Source organism: Argentina anserina, chromosome 3 (assembly GCF_933775445.1).
Source record: "Argentina anserina chromosome 3, drPotAnse1.1, whole genome shotgun sequence".
NCBI lineage: Eukaryota > Viridiplantae > Streptophyta > Magnoliopsida > Rosales > Rosaceae > Argentina > Argentina anserina.
In genome coordinates, this window is record NC_065874.1 from 1,920,137 (window position 1) to 1,936,736 (window position 16,600).

The 16,600-nt window shown below is 37.6% G+C and overlaps 2 protein-coding genes and 1 pseudogene across 5 annotated transcripts; all 3 read right to left on the minus strand.

Annotated features, from left to right (window-relative positions):
* Positions 1-2,912: 2,912 nt before the first annotated feature.
* Positions 2,913-5,343, minus strand: LOC126789602 (uncharacterized). The gene is made up of 6 exons (XM_050515803.1): positions 5,218-5,343; positions 4,772-4,821; positions 4,538-4,615; positions 3,639-4,236; positions 3,173-3,560; positions 2,913-2,983 (listed from the first exon to the last, which is right to left on the minus strand). Exons 1-6 carry the CDS (start codon positions 5,341-5,343, stop codon positions 2,913-2,915), a joined length of 1,311 nt encoding a protein of 436 aa, XP_050371760.1.
* Positions 5,344-5,996: 653 nt separating this feature from the next.
* Positions 5,997-7,564, minus strand: LOC126789603 (uncharacterized; annotated as a pseudogene).
* Positions 7,565-8,030: 466 nt separating this feature from the next.
* LOC126789401 (katanin p80 WD40 repeat-containing subunit B1 homolog KTN80.2-like) lies at positions 8,031-15,946 on the minus strand. Of its 4 annotated transcripts, none has more exons than XM_050515547.1 (18): positions 15,708-15,946; positions 15,202-15,332; positions 14,615-14,732; positions 14,060-14,286; positions 13,848-13,950; positions 13,272-13,342; positions 13,050-13,124; positions 12,823-12,966; positions 12,548-12,725; positions 11,685-12,191; positions 11,504-11,557; positions 11,166-11,404; positions 10,722-10,844; positions 10,285-10,359; positions 10,056-10,168; positions 9,441-9,557; positions 9,289-9,357; positions 8,031-8,773 (listed from the first exon to the last, which is right to left on the minus strand). In XM_050515547.1, exons 1-18 carry the CDS (start codon positions 15,730-15,732, stop codon positions 8,713-8,715), a joined length of 2,430 nt encoding a protein of 809 aa, XP_050371504.1. In that variant the 5' UTR covers positions 15,733-15,946; the 3' UTR covers positions 8,031-8,712. The 4 variants fall into 4 exon arrangements, with proteins under 4 accessions (XP_050371504.1, XP_050371503.1, XP_050371502.1 ...); XM_050515546.1 differs by having other exon boundaries at positions 8,033-8,773; positions 11,166-11,419; positions 11,685-12,185; XM_050515545.1 differs by having other exon boundaries at positions 8,033-8,773; positions 11,166-11,419.
* Positions 15,947-16,600: the final 654 nt, after the last annotated feature.

The following is a 16,600-nucleotide window of genomic DNA, read 5'->3' on the forward strand; positions in this document are numbered from 1 at the left end:
TGTTATTTAGGAAGTTTTCTATTTTAGGAACTTTGATTAGTGACTCATGAGTCGCACAATCGTGTTAGTTCAATTTTATTCGCTAATTTTAAGCAATTTTTTATATGTGTATTTTAAATGAGATATAATTCTTAATTTTTTTAAAAAAAATATGTATAAATTATATATTGAGACAATAAATGTGGAAAATTTGGTGTTGAATTTTCTAAATAAGGAATCGTGACTAATTTCATCGGAAAAAAATCATGATTAGTGAGTGGATATAAATTTCATTTTTTAGGACTAAAAATGAGGATAATGCTCGAAAGTTTTTTATGTTAAGAACTATGATGAATGAACAATCGTTACTTAAACTTCGTCCACTAACTCTTGGCGATTAGAAACTACGATATGTGAAAGGAAAATTATTTAATAAAATGATTATCTTACGTACATTTTAAAGATTATACAATCAATATAAATAATTTGGGTCTTAAGTTTGTAGATACAGAACCGTGATATGTGATCGGATATGGAAACTAAATAAGGAATTGAGAATTAATTAGTTACAGTGAATTGGGTACTCGTTATTTTCCTACATTCTGAAAATGCTTCAACATAGATATACAGATAGCAACCTGTGTGGTCAAGTGTCATGGTTTGTCTTACTCCAAAGTCCAAACCCATCTTGGAATTTTCCGGTTCCGGTGGCCCTTCTTTTACTTCTGTAAGAAATCTCACATTGTTTGTTTTCAATTTTAAGGGATAAGATATCGATTAAAGATAGTAGGGGACCTTTTGTTATTTTGTTACTGGAAGATAAGAGAAGACTTCACAATCATGCTGTAGTTTACGACAATGATGGATTATTACATATTATTGTATTTATTAATGAACCATTATTGCCGCAAATGAGATTCCTGATTTCTAACGTAATCAGACTAGCAAGTAAAATTAGTTTCTAATGAAGATTGTCACTAGTTTAAGATATTGATTGTCCTATTGCTCATTATTAGGCTCTTTATTATTATTATTTTTTTGGTTACAAAAAAATGTTGGTGAGAGCTTGGTTACGCTACACCACCATCGACAGGGTATACCCACAATCTCAACTTTAAAATGATTTATGACGGACATGTACCTGTCACACAACCTTCGGGTATGGATTTTCGCAGGAGAATTTACAAATCGCGATCCAACGAGACCTGCTGGCAGCGGGGATCGAACCTGTGTGGGTGGTACATTTCAAAGTCCGCCCTTACCAACTGAGTCAAATCTCGTTGATTTTGAGGCTCTTTATTTCTGACACATATTCTTCTTATTATTAACCACATTACGTGGGTCTGCTGGAAACCTTAAAACAGAGACTGAGAGAGTTGGCTCATCAAAATCTTAGACTTATTTGAAGGTTTAAACAAATATAAAATGCGAGGACTTCAAGATGAGCAGTTGGAGGAACACGTTATCGATCATCCAATAATACATAATCCTAATACATAATAATTTGATAAACAAAATATGGAGATGCACGATCTATATTATATGGTCACTCCCATGGTAATGGTATGATCCTAATCATCCAATTTAATTAAGAGATAAACCAAATACTGATAGATAATCCTTTCTTTTTCTTTTGGCTTAAGTTAAGTTCCCAAAAGGCAATAGTACGTGTTGCTGCCGGAATGGCCCTAGTTGGTGAGAAAGTTGGGGGAAGCAGTTTGATATTTTCTAAATTCACATGCATGATGGATTTGATATATCTAGTTGTTGGTTTTGTGTGGTTTAGCTTTGTAATTCTGTATTAGATAGAGAGTGATGGTTAAGAGTTGTTCGGGAGGTTGAAGTGGTTTTATGTTCCCTTCTAGTCAAACATTACCAATTCCCACGCACACCACGTTTTCCTTTCTCCATCGGGAAAAAAGGAAACCGCTTTCCCTATCACAGTCAATGAAAGGGGGCTAGAGAGCTTGGTTTAAAACATGTTACTAGGATGGCTGAAACTAATAATCGAAGGGGTCAAATCATTGACAACCCTAAACGGAGTTTTCGTGCATGGCTAACATCCTTATGACCTATGAGACTGTCAAAACTAATAGGTGAGTTTCACCTACTCTTGCTTATATAAATTGTGGTTTACAATGAATTGCTCCAAAATCATTTTGTAACATTCTATCGACATCTATCTAACTGTGCTTAATTATATATATATATAGTCTTTATCCAGAGTGAACTTTTACTCTTAAATTACATAGTGAAGTTCTAATTTTAGCACATATTTCAATCAAATGTTTTCATCACAAATGATTCAATATTTAGGTATGATATTGAAGATCATCTATACAAAGTTTCATCCAATTCGGTTATCGCCAAGGTATTGAAATTAAATTAAATCAATAAATGAGTTAAAACTGTTCAACGTGAACCGTTAGTGTAAATCTCAATTTTGAAAACTCAAACAATTGTCAAATTAGATGAAACTTTGTAGAGATGATCTTGAATAGCATACCTAATTATTGAATCGCTTATGGTGAAAAAAATTGACCGAAAAGTGTGCCAAAATTGAAACTTCATTCTGTAATTTCAGAGTGAAGCTTCACTCTGGATAAAGACTGTATATATATATATATATATATCTCTATCCAGAGTGAAGCTTCACTCTGAGAGTGAAGCTTCACGCTGGATATGAGCTCATCATTTGCGGCAAAAGTAACGACTCGACATATATGTTATTGTGTGATCTTAAATGAATGTTATGTCCAATATCCATTTTCGTGTTAAGAAGTTGAAATTGATGGGTATATCGTTTGGTACGCAATTGCAGTCATTGATTTACAAAATGAAAATATACATGACTATCAATGACTGTGAGATTCATCTAAAAGAGAATAAGAGATTACCAAGTGTTCACCACATAATACAGATGAAACAAAATTTTAATTTCTCTTGACTGTTGTTGTCCATTTTACAATTGTAGTCCTAATATCTGAAACAGGAATGTTTTGTACTCTAGATCCCTAGCTACACTCCCAATTTATAGCTACCATCTACTATGTGCGACATTTTTTCCTTCCCTTCACGGGAGCTACATATTGCTGAGCAACAGTGTTACGTCCCACTTTTCTTCTATTACCAGACGCCCTTTTTGCCACAACATAAGATTCTACTGAAGGAGAGGAATCTGCATTAGCATTACCAGCTTTCCTACTTCTGTTTGAAGACTTAGCAGCAGCCTTCCCGGCATTGGTAGCTTTTCTCGACAGCTTTCGGTTACCAGGGCGAGCACTTCTAGGTTTAACTGGCGGATTACGAGCTATTGTATTGGAAGATAGGTTAGCAGAGGTAGCCTTGCTGAATGAATCCTTCAGATACTGCCGCAATGTTTTGGTAATGAGGTCCCTGAGAAGCAAAGCCGATTTGTATTCGCGTGTACTCTTGGAGTAAAACACTAGGGCATTGTTGGCGAGCAGCAACAGATCTCGAAACAGCTCCTTAACTGACTTGACAGAGTGGTTTGCAATTCGTGATCCTATTGTGTCAAAATCCATGTGCCTACGGATCATTCTCTTATACCTTCTTCTCTTCTGTATTGAAAATAAGGAAGATTAAGTATAGTTGTAGAGATCATTATCTAGTTGAAAAGCGTCCAATACTATCCATACCTGGCTATCAAGTCGATGCCGAAATACAGAAGCACTTTTATGTTCCAAAATTTTATGGAAAACATCTAGTACATTGTTAGTTCCATCCTTGGTCACACCTCTGCTCCAATCAATTGCACCAGAAGATCCCAAATCCTCACGACACTCGCTGGTAGAACGTTCGGTGCACGGCACGGCAGTTACAGCATCAATTGAATCCAAAAATCCACTTTCCCCAACACTCGCCTCCTTCACATCCCTACTACAATCTTTCCTCTTCCTCTTGCCCCTTCTCTTTCTTAGAGTCCCTCCAAGTCCACCATAAAAAGCCCCTATTGAGATTTTCTCATACTTGGATGATTGTGGAACTTCTCGTCTAGTCTCTGTGTCTTCAGCTGACACAGTAGCTGGTATCTGGCATTCCGGTGAGCAGCTTGTTAAGGCTTCATATGTGAAACTGCCGGCGGATGGCTCATCCTTAGAAACCTCTTTACCAAAAGGGTAACGTTCCTCTGATTTTTTAGAAGGTACAGGTGATACTGTTTGGCCGGAGCCATTGTTGATGCCACCACCTTCTCCTTTCTCAGTTTTGAGAAATTCAAGTTTTGATTCTAAAGACCTGTAACAGCCCCATTGAGTAGATATCAACACAAACACATAGGCAGAGGCTTTAGCCAACTCTACAACACCCCTGAGAGACACATTGAGATGGTAATCTACTAATGTTTTTGAATGGCATGCATTTTAGATCAAAGCTCTCATCAATTAAAAAGTGCCGTCTTTTTCTAAATTCAACTTATGACATGTTCAAGCCAATTGATCTAATTCTTCTAAATACCAATTGGGACAAAGACCGGCTTTTTCTTACTACTATGTAAACATAAACCTCCTGAAAACACGAGGAAATGAGCCTAACTCACCCTATTGAATTCTCAGATTGCTTTAGAGCTTTCCGTAACTCTTCCACTCGTTTCTTTCGTAGTTCCTCAAACCACGCACTGCGAAAAACATAAGATGAACGTACATGTAACCAACTCAGAAATGTAATCGTTCCACCCAGTACGTCAAAACTATCCAGAAAATTGAACGGTAAATGAAACAGTAAGCTGTAAGTGAGAAACATATACTCAGAAGAACTAAATCGATCAGCTTACTTGCATCCAGAGTAACGCTTTTGTAAATCCTCATATTTGGCTTTACAAACCTAAAAGCAATGCACAAGCACATCGAATCAGCCCACAATACTAAAACCAAGAAAGCAGCCACATATATGAAAACCCTAGATAGCAGCACTTGACAAAGCAATAACTTTGAGAGTAACTTGACTTACAAGTTACACCTTCACCAGTTTTTAGCCATAACTATTTATGGACTTAACCAAGTCACCCAACTGAAGAAAACACAAAATCTACAAGCTCCTTAACAGATATAAATCCTAGGGTAGACTATTTCCCCACATTTCAACTTCAAATAATGAACAAGAAAAAAAATTAAATAAAACCAAAACAGATATGCCACATATGTTTTCATAACAACAATTGAATTTTAGATTTTAAATATATAAAAAATGGACCTCGGGTGTAAATGCGTATGGGCAAACGGTTCGGGCTCGGAGCTCGGCGGCGACGAGGTTCCAATCACGGGTGCCGTATCTGATTACGGCCCCAGCCAAGAGAAGCTCAAGCCATGTGCCCCACCTGCTCTCTCCTATTACCTCCGTCACCATCTTCGCCCTCTACGTGCACGGCTCCCATGTATCACCACCACCACCACCTTCCCTATTCTCTTATTCTACGCACCCGGCTCACGTTAGCCTCCGCCTTCGCATCAACCGCCGTGTCTGAATTGAAATGGAAGAGACGAAAGTCGGCCAAAGCCTCGTTCTGGGTGTCTGAAAAGGCGGTCTCGGATGAAAGGTGGTATTGGCGGGGGTCGTTTGTGGGAAGCTCAATTATAGTATGCGTGAGACAAGGTGTTGAGGGATTCTAGTATTCTGTTGAGGTGGACGAGAATAAACGTAAACCAGGTTGAAATGAAAAATGAGAGAGATCGATCAAGGGATTTACATACGAACCAAAACTGAGACAACATGTTACATTGGGTTCAACTTTCTATTATTAGATAGAGGGTTCACATTAGATTTCGACTAAAAAGATGCATGTCTTGAGGTATTTTTGTTTTCATCTTCACAACGCATTTTAGGTCTAATTGATTAAAGAAGTATGAATAAAAGATCCCAAACTTGAAGCAGTGTTAGATCAAACAAAACATTAAGTGTGAATAAAAGTTTTAAGTAACTCATAACCTTGAAGGCTTGGATTTGAATGAACTAAAATTTGGTAACGGAAACATACTTTCAGCAAGAAATGGGATGATTTGCTAAGCATTGCAACTCGTTGATTCTACTTGCTCCGAGTCTTCTTTTTTCCACAGTCCATTCTCATGACATTGGTCGAAACAAAGTTTAGAATACTCGACTATCTCCAAGTAACCAATTCCGGAAACAATCCTTGCAGCTTTCCCCAATTCATTTCTAATTCTTTTAAGAACTTCAAGCGTACTATTTGAACATTATTCCATTGACACTTGATGCCATTCTGACCAAGATCTGAGAGGTTTCCTCCTCTGATATAGAGCTTCTTTAGGTTACCGAGAAGCGTTGGCTTTAACCACTCTGGCATTTGAGAATCAGGGAATAGTAATGGAGGTCAAGTTAATTTCTCCAAAGGAGCAGCTAGTGGAGACTCCGGAGCCATTGACATCATTGAAGGCCGCTTTGTTTATTCTTTTCGTTCTGCTTAGCTTCTTGGTGATAGTCCTTTGGATAGTCTTGACAGTTCGGAGAGTTTGAGTAGCAGGCATGACATATATTCGTGACCATGATATAGACAGTGATCGGAGCTTTTTGAACTTTGCTAAAGAATTCAGATCTCTTTCTGCTGTTTCAGCTTCATTTGCGTCTATGTCGATACCAATCAGCTTCCGTAGATACTCCAATTTTGACAAGTCATCTAGCTTACAGTCATTGCCACCGGACCTTGTACTAATCACGAACCCTTTGAGCACTTAGAGGTTAGAGAGCAAAGCAAGTCCTTTAGGCATGCTGCTTATCGAGTAACACTCATACATGTCCAAGTGTGTCAGGCTCTAATTCAGTGAGCCTATATATCCCATGAGGGAGTTACTCCAAATCACAATGAGATCCCACTAGAGTAACTGTGAATAGATCTCAGGATGTGCTGGATATCTATTTGATCTGCATTAGATTTGTATGCGTCTGTTTCTGAATGACTGTAGGAAACACTCTTAACCGTCAAGAGTGGTGGTGGCTGTAGGTCTTGATCTATGCCTGTTGTGATACTCTACTGTATCGTTCGTGCATATTCTCTTGTGATGCAAATGCGGCTGTGACGTAGTAAGCTACATCTGTTATTGTATTCTGTTGTAGATCGTGTTCTTAGGCAAAGGTATTTTTCTGAGACCGAGTGTAAAACTTGGTTCATGACCTTTACGATTATCATGTTACAATCTAGCTAGCTGGTTTTTGAAGGCCGAGCGTCCGGAGACATATATCAACTTGACTTTTGGTATTGCTTTCATGGTCAAAAATTTATATATGGAACAATTTGATTCATACAAACTTGTTTTTCTGCATACAAAAATACAGTCCAATCATTTCATCGAATCCCAAAGAAGAACTAAACCAATATCAAGGAGGTACAATCAACCATCGCATCTTCTTGAACTGGAGCATAAGCAGTGATATCTTGGTGTTCCATATTCATTTTTTGTTCCACCTCAATTAAACTTCTCAACTTGGACTCGCATAGATTAAGGAGCACACTCTTTGGAAACAACCCCAACCCAGTTTGAAACCGCCATCTTGAACTCCCACCCAAGAACCAACTTGGATTTCGCCAGTTTCCCAACTGAAGAGCTTGCTTCATCCGACTATGGTGTGGCCAAACCTCCAAGATGTGCAAGCTTTTGCACAGAGCCAGCTCCTGAGATGTACTCCGGGGAAGGTGCTCAATCTCCTGGTAGGGTTCACCTTCATTCAGTTCAGGAGCTTCTGGGCGTCGGAGGCATCGTCTTGGTCGATCTCACCGCGAATCTGTACATATTTTTGGTCTGCTATCTCGGATTCGACTTGCTAACTTCTTTCCTATTCCTCTCATCCCAAACAAAAACTAGCGTGCAATGGACTGCTTGAACAAAGCGTCCATTATCATACAAATGGAAAAAGAATTTTGAGACACAGATCGAGAGAGGAAACAAAGAAAACCAGGAAACAAGTGCGGCGCCGAAGAGGAAGAGATGTTGGGTTTTTGAAGGATCAATAACTATGAGAGGGGCCTTTATATATATATATAGATCTGAGTGAAGGCTAAGGCCTTGATTTGAAACCAGATCAGATGTATTCAATATTCCAACTTCATTTCACGTACTTTCTTAGAAAACAGCAGAAAGTACACCGTGACCACTTTGACCACAGTATATTGTCATTGAGTAAAAGTTCTATTCAATTGTGTAAAAGACATTAAATCCAATCTGTATAAGAGCCTGGATATTACTAGCCAATGCAGTTCGCTAAATGCCAATAGGAAATCGCCAAGCTTGAAAGGAATGTGTTTTTATATTTATATCTACATTGCAATGCACATACATATATGAGAATGCTAGCTCCAACATTAAGTGATTAAAATTATCAAAACCAGGAGAATTTACGCAACCGCCGGACGGCAAATACTGCAGGGATTGCTTCTCCTGTCTTGGAAGCGCCTCAGGTGACAAAATTCTTGGGCTCTACAATATTAAGCAATGCCAAAGATGATTGTAGGAAGGGATGACTACTTCTGTCTTCAAGCTCCTCAGGCAAGACTAATATTGTTTTACTCGTTGTCTGACAAAATTCCTGAGCTCCAGTCTACCATATTGAATGATACCGAAGATGAACTAGAGGAGGTAGAGCATTGAGACAGATATTCTGATAGGAACTGTGACTCAGCATGGATGTGTTGTATGCAATTCTGTTACACGTTATATCAGCAAAGAGACCTCTTTGCACTTCGGAAAGATTGACCGACGGTATCTGTCACGACTCTTGAAGAATTAGATTCAGTTCTCTAGCACATCTTGCCAGCACACCCCCCTTCCTACAAACAAAATAACATGATAAACTTTCTGAGCTGCAATCACTATATTTTCAACTAGATTAGACATCAAGTCCAAATGACAGTGACACAGGTATGTTAAGTTGACCATATATCTTTAAGGCTGAATAGCTACAAAATAACATGATAAACTTTCTGAGCTGCAATCACTATATTTTCAACTAGATTAGAAATCATGTCCAAATGACAGTGACACAGGTATGTTAAGTTGACCATATATCTTTAAGGCTGAATAGCTACTATATGTACCATCTAAAGGAAAAGGAATAACAAAAATTTCCATAAGGCAATTCCAATTCCAATATCAGAATTTTAATGCAAAATATTACTGCAGATCATTAATTCAGCAGAAACTGAGGTAGCATTTGGTCCAACTTGCACTCCAGATTTGAATCATTTACATGAGGAGTGCAAGTTGGAAAGCCAAAATCACTCATAATTTTATAGAACTATTTCTATAGAAGTGTACTACCAGATAGTTGAAGTCATGATCTAACCTTACAAAGACGGGGAGAATTTTCTGAATCTTTTGCAGGTGTATAAAACATTGTTTGCAGCATTCCAGCCTGTATTCAAATTACATACTGAATCACAACTTGGTTTACCTGGAAACATTAATTCAAAACAAGTAGCAAGTGTGCGGTAATACCTTTGCTCTGCCACTAAATTGACCCCGACCGCTGGAGGTGCTGAAATGGTAGATCGTATCACTGGGCCAAAGACTGCTACTAGCTTCAACAGCATCTCCAATGACACATTTGCATGCCTGCACATTTGTGAAATTATATATTCATGTAAGAAACAGGACTCCCACCAATAATTCTATGATTGGAATTTGACATAGACCTTTTATCATGAAGACCAAATCAACAACTATATGATTTAATTCAAGTAATACAAAGCATGAGTGTTATCGGTCAGGAAGATTTCACGATGGTATTTATAATATATCATCAAGAAATTTATTCCCCAAGACTAGTACAAAAGACTGTATCCGTACTCCTAACAGCATCATGTTAAAATTAGTTTCTTTTAAAGGTAGTCATCTCCCTACAATTATCTGAAGAATTTACGAAGCTACAATCTGACTCCGATATTAAAATGGAGTCATCCTTGCTTATTGGAAACAGTTAGAAGAGTAGTTTTGTTCCTATGTCAGTACTCACTATTAACCACAGATAGTAGCGATTCTCATGTGTCAGATTTCAACACTTCCCCAAAAAATCCTAGTACTCTCAGGGTACCTCATCCATTAAATAGTTACCTCTCAATTTTGCTATCAAGTAAGCCCAGTAGCACAGGCAGCAAACACGAAAAGAGATCTAATGTCAGTATATCCATTTTCTCCAGGAGAACACTAATAACGTCTGCTTGTACCTGCACCATGATCAGATCATTATTAGATAACCAAATATGCAGATAAAATACCAGACATTTGAGCCCAGCGGGATCAGTACAAGTAACACACACAAAATTGTCCGATAAATACCCACCGCGTGATCTGGCAGTTTTCTGATGGCACTGATGGCACCTTTAATATCATTTCGTTCCCAAAAATGCCTCACCACCTGCAGTTTGCACAATGGGGCCAACGTCAGTGATGTACTCAAGTAATTCAAATACAACTAATCCCAGCAGGGGAAGGCATTAACTGCTATGACATTGCACCTATACTTTATTCTAGCGTAAAATCGTCTTAATCAATGAAGCATTTCATATGCATCTAATAGTATGCATTAGTATAGACTACAGAACACTAGATTGGAGACAATTTGAAAACAAAATTCAGGCTTCCAACACTCCACAAGATTATGTGGTGAAGGTTTTGTTATTAGGTTGCAGTCACAACAGAAACTATATCTCAGATAAGTTAAACAGCAGATTGTATTACTCATGAATAACACAAACACACACCACAAGATATATGTACCTGCAATTTTGTCAGGCGGGATCGAAGGGTACTTAGGAATGCATCATGAGTTTGCATCAGATCTTCAGTAGGATCGTTGTTTGCAGATGACATGTCCCTCCCAGAAATATGAGGTTCTTCTCGCTAACCAAACAAGAATTACAGATCATGTTTCAGACTGATAAAATAGAGACATGCTTAAACATTAAGGTTCTTATTGTTTGCCCCATTTCTCTTAAGGTTCTTATTCAATACCATATATATAGTACTTAATGTACAAATTTTAATATATATAAGAAAGATAAAACTAAACAGACTGCATCAAGAAACGATCTGATTAAGCCTGAAGGTTCAACAGCAGTGATTCTTCTATATTAATTGGAAGTTGAAACTTAAAATTTTCTCGATTCCACTACCATGGTCAGTTGAAGTTTTAGATTAGCAATGTTTAGGGATAGAAGATACCTGCACGGTGAATGTTTTGTCCATTTCATGTATCACTGGACTGCATATGCTAGTTGCTTGATCTTCAGGCATCACAGGACTAGATATACTACTTGCGTGATCATCAGGTATCACAGTACAAGATACACTGGTCGCTTGACATTCAGGTATCACTGGGCCAATTATGCCAGTTGCTTGATCGTCATCACTACTAAATCTCTCCCTCCTTTCAAATCTCTCAACCAGGGTGCGAGTCCTTCCTGATACAACAGCAACTACCAAAAAGTAGAATATTAAGAAATCAAGTGCATCCTCCACTATGTTGTATAGAACCAGAAATCAAGTAAGCATTAACAAACCTCCATTGACAACTTTAACAGGGCTTTCCTTGCTGTTATTGAGGGATCCATTTCCTGAAACATTAACAAAATCAGTCAACTAACATTAGAATACTGTCAAACTAAAGAATAAAGAATAACAGTGAATAAAATAGAATGAACTATATGCTGACTGGACTTTACTAGAAGGGCCAGAACTTACTGGTTTCCTTATCAGAGGGCCTCTTCAGTGATGAAACTGCTTCAAATTTCTCTTCCACACTCTTGATTGCAGAATGCTTGTCCTTACAGGACTCACTATCACTATCTTTTGATACAGATTTGATTTGGGAACTGAGACCTCCTGCATCATCTAAGTTAATCGTCCTACTGCTAAAATTTAGGGACTCAACGGCCAATGGCAGTTTCTCCATGTCAACTTTGCTATTTGATGGGCTTCGCACATGAGCTGGTCTGAGCAACATACCACGCCTAGTTTTGGAAAATGCAACAGATTCTATTCCAGAGTTAGCCGAGTCTTTTACATTGGGACTGATTCGGGGCACGACGTTAGGCATAACCAGGGATTTATTGACCGTCTTTTCATTAGACTTTGGGATCAACCCTGCTGCAGGAATCTGCTTCTTAGCACTGGTTTCCTTTAAATCCAATGGAGGTAAGACTTTTGAAGAATTAATTCTCTGTGAGGTAATTGGCTTTCCACCTGCAGCTTTACAGGAAAGCATACAACAATTAGAGAACCAATATACTGTAAAAAGAATGAAATACAAAGAAAAAAAATATCAGAGGTTAGCATAAATAATGACACCAGACAGCTAGACTCCTTCATTAATGCCAATTCCATTTTTTATCATGGTAACATTCCAAAATTTCTTAACAAAACAAAAGAGGGTGAACGAATGCATTAACTAAAATCAACAACCTAAGTCAACTATATGGAGAGGATGGTCACAAGCTTTAGATAAAAGTCTAAAATTAATGAAAAAAATAAGTATGGAAGCACTAAATTGGAATAAAAGTATAAAACCAATAAAATAAAAAGGTAACAGGAAACGATAAACTTACAATCAACATATATGTTCTTTACTTCCTTTGAGTCATAATCAGGAGACATACAGCGCAACCCCGGACCACTAATACCAGTCTCTACCTTCTCCATAATTCCTTGCAACTTTACATGAGATTTCTCATCGAAACAGTCATTTTTCTCAGGTGTTGAACCAGCTCCATATGGCTTAATAAGCTGCCACAGGAAGAGATATCAAAGGTGTCGAGGATAATACCATCTAAAATTATGAAGAGGTGCAAGGAAAATATACTGTCTTAGGTAAGGCGAATACCGAAACGTCTGCAACCCAGACTCCAATAGAATTTCGATAGTAAGAGCATCCCAATAGCTTTCCATCATGAATGCACAAGTCAGCAAGTCTTGACCATCCCATATCAACAGAATCATGAGATATTACAGGCTCCCATGAATACACCTGCAAATAGGGATATTAAGTTTGTATCCCAAGTTCCCAACTGAATACAACCCCCTTGATTATTAAGAAAGACATATAAAAACCTTCAAACTGTCGTCCGATCCAGAAAATATTGTCCTCCCATCAGGGTGGAAAGTAATTGAGCGTACTCCTGTAGGCTGGATACAAAAGAAAGAAAAAGTCTGTCAGACTAACTAGAAAAACATAAATACAGATATATATGATGCTCTATCCTGAGAGAGAGAGAGAGAGAGAGAGATGACATAACAAATTAGTAAAGATATTTAGTAATGAACATAAATTACCTCGGGCCTGGTAGATCCAATCAGTTCAAAAGTTTCCAAATCCCAAAATTTCACAGTTCTGTCTGCTGAGCCTGAAACATATTTTGTACATTCAAGCAATTTACTGGTTACTATGTTTGCAGGACGACAAGCAAAAGTAGAAAGTATTAAGGTAGCTACACAAATCACTAGTATCTAATAAGGCTGCAAGCTTGCATAACTTATCAAAATAAATCAGTGGCCTTTTTTTGGGTCAAACCTTTCCCTTTCTGTGTGATGTTAACAGTACTCACTATAATATTGCAATCTTTTTGAAATATCTCCTCTCTCTCTCTCTCTCTCTCTCTCTCTCTCTCTCTCTCTCTCTCTCTCTCTCTCTTCCTTCCCCCACCCAGAAATAACAATAATAATAAACAAAAAATTATAATAATTTAAAAGTGTAAGATTCATTTTGCTAGAGATGTATGAAAGGCTATTATGAATTCCCTATAAAATGCTACCCAATTTATATCTCTGACCATTTCTCAACTCACATGCATAGCCAACTTTATATCAATGACACTATTAGTTTAATTCTGACAGATTAGAGTCACTCACCTGTGGCCAAGAGAAACTCAAGGGGATGAAAATCTATTGACCGAATATGTCCTTCATGGAATTTAAAATCATGCAAGAGCTTCCCGGCAGTTAGATCCCACACCTGTGTACATTGACAGGAACATAAGACGATGGTCATTAAAAAACATCACTGAAAGCCACTGACTGAGAGTGTCAAACGCACCAGGAAAGAATAATGGCAGGGATGTTACCTTTACAACATTGTCAAACCCACCAGAAACAACCCATCGACCGTCAGGAGTGAATCTAATAGTACTAATGCCTTGAGTATGACCTTTGTATGTGTGGATGCATCCCTTCTTTCTAATGTCCCAGATCTTGAGATTAGTGTCCATGGAGCCAGAAGCAAAAAACTCACCAAATGGATGAAATTCAACTGCAGAAACGCTGGACCTGTGCCCAGTAAGTGTGCGAACCACTACACTTCAAAAACAATAACAAGTACATTAGAAGATTACTGAAGAAATTATGATTGCTGTGTTTCATCAACATAAAGCCATGTTACTGGTCTGTTTACACTGATCAACAAAGATAAAGACTTGAACCCAAGAAAATATACCAGACCTCTATCATACTAAGCCTATCAAGTGTGTGTCCATCAGATAAAAATATACAAGATCTCTGGATTATGTCTGGGAGGTGATACATGCATCAATATTTTGCCTTGCAGGGCTAGAAGATGTGACCTTTTTCTAAAACAGACAGTCATATTTGAGTAGTGGAAAAAAATCAAACAGACAACTTACTCTTTGCTTCCTCCAGATCCCATATTTTTGTAGCGCCAGTAGAAGCTCCAGCAAGCACCAAAACTTCAGCCGAATTAAAAGCTACAGATTCAACTGGACTTGTATGACCAGTGAGACTCTGCATATTTACCCCAGAAATAAAACATTCATGTGGTCAATATTTGACTACGAGATTACAGCTCAGCTCAGCAGAAGAAAAAATCATAAGCATGCTTCCATGACCAAAACCAGCATGAAGAGGATATTCATAAATTGTTTTCAATGCAGCTAATCAAAGAAGGAGTTTTGAATTCCAAATCTGCACTAATGGCATAAAAAAAAAAGAGCAGTAGTAGGAATCTCAATAAATTAATATCCAAAAGAGGCCAGCCTCAATTACAATTTAATGAATTTATATACTTGCATCCTTAAGTTTTTCACATCAGGGAGAGAATTCTACCAACATCATAGATACTAGTTTCAGAACTAACCATTCTATCAACATGCAATGTACTCCAATTTCCAAAACGACAACACCTCAACTACAAACTCCCATAAGCATAAAGCAATCACGATAAAGACATTGCCACATAAAATGAGAGAAATACCATTAACGCAGTAGGCTTGCCAATTGTCCATAAATTGACTTTGTGATCATCACCGCCTGTGACGTAAAGTCGGCAGGCCTTTTTCCCAATATTTAGACAGTTAATATTGTCCGAATGCGCCACAAACTCCTCTATATATCCCATCAAGTCAAGAAAAAAACATCTTTCACAGAAAACAAAAATCACATCATCACACTAAGCAATACAGAATTACCAAAAAATATCTACTTCATATAATTCACCTCACCACCAAAATTAATTTCCTAAATAATATTTATCTCCAATTCCTACATTTTCATACTCTAACCAAATTCTTCAACTTCAACAAGAAAAAAATAGTCAATAACAGCCTGAAAAGTCCAAGACGGGCCGAACTACTACGAAACCCTAAGACTTTGAAGAACTAGGTCAACATTTACATACATAAACCAAGCTCAATTCAAATTCGAGCTCAAGCATTTCAACGAAAATTAACTACAAACAAACAAAAACAAACAAAAGGATACGCAGCTTGTACGCACGCTTCGCCATAGCGGAGCTGAATCCGGAGCCGAGACGACGCCAGAGCACGAATCAGCGGCCGGAAAGCTTCAGCTTGAAGCTGAAAGCAGCTTTTAAGTGAGAGGAAATCCAAGTGAGAAAAATTGGAATTCGATTCGGGATTGGAAGGAACAATTTATACTGAGAGAAAATCGAAAATCAGATTCAAACAGTGAGAAAAAGAAAGAAGAGAGAGAGAGAGAGAGAGAGAAGAGAGAGAGAGAGAGAGAGAGAGAGAGAGAGAGAGAGAGAGAGCTCCTTTTGTGGTTGGTCTGAGAATCTCAGAAGACAAAGAAGAAGACCGTGACTGTCGGAAATTATAAGCCTTCAAAGAAGTACTGGTTCTTTCATTGACTGACGAAAATGCCCTTAGTTTTTAACCCCGATAATTTTTCAGTGTATCCGGAGAATACGTGGAAATGTCCGGTATTACTTCATTTCAATTATTATTTGACATTTATGATTTAATTAAAAAAATCATATTTAAGTTATTTTATCAAATATTATTTTAGGTTTTTTTCAAAAATCATACACCCTACACCCTATAATCTAATACCCTAAACTCTAAAACCATATACTATAAACCTAAACTTTAAACCATAAACTCTAAACACTAAACTCTATACTCTAAAATCTTATACCCTAAACTCTAAATCCGAAATTCTAGTTTAAAATTATCAATACCCATAAAGGTCATTTCACAAATAATAAAAATATATATAATTATAATTTTGGTGTAATAAATCCATTTGTCAAAATATAACAAGCGAAGAGGACCACTGAACATTACCATGTAGTTCTCCGGGAGCACTAAAATGACCCCCACACACACGTGTCTTTTGTTCATTTCTATTTTTGT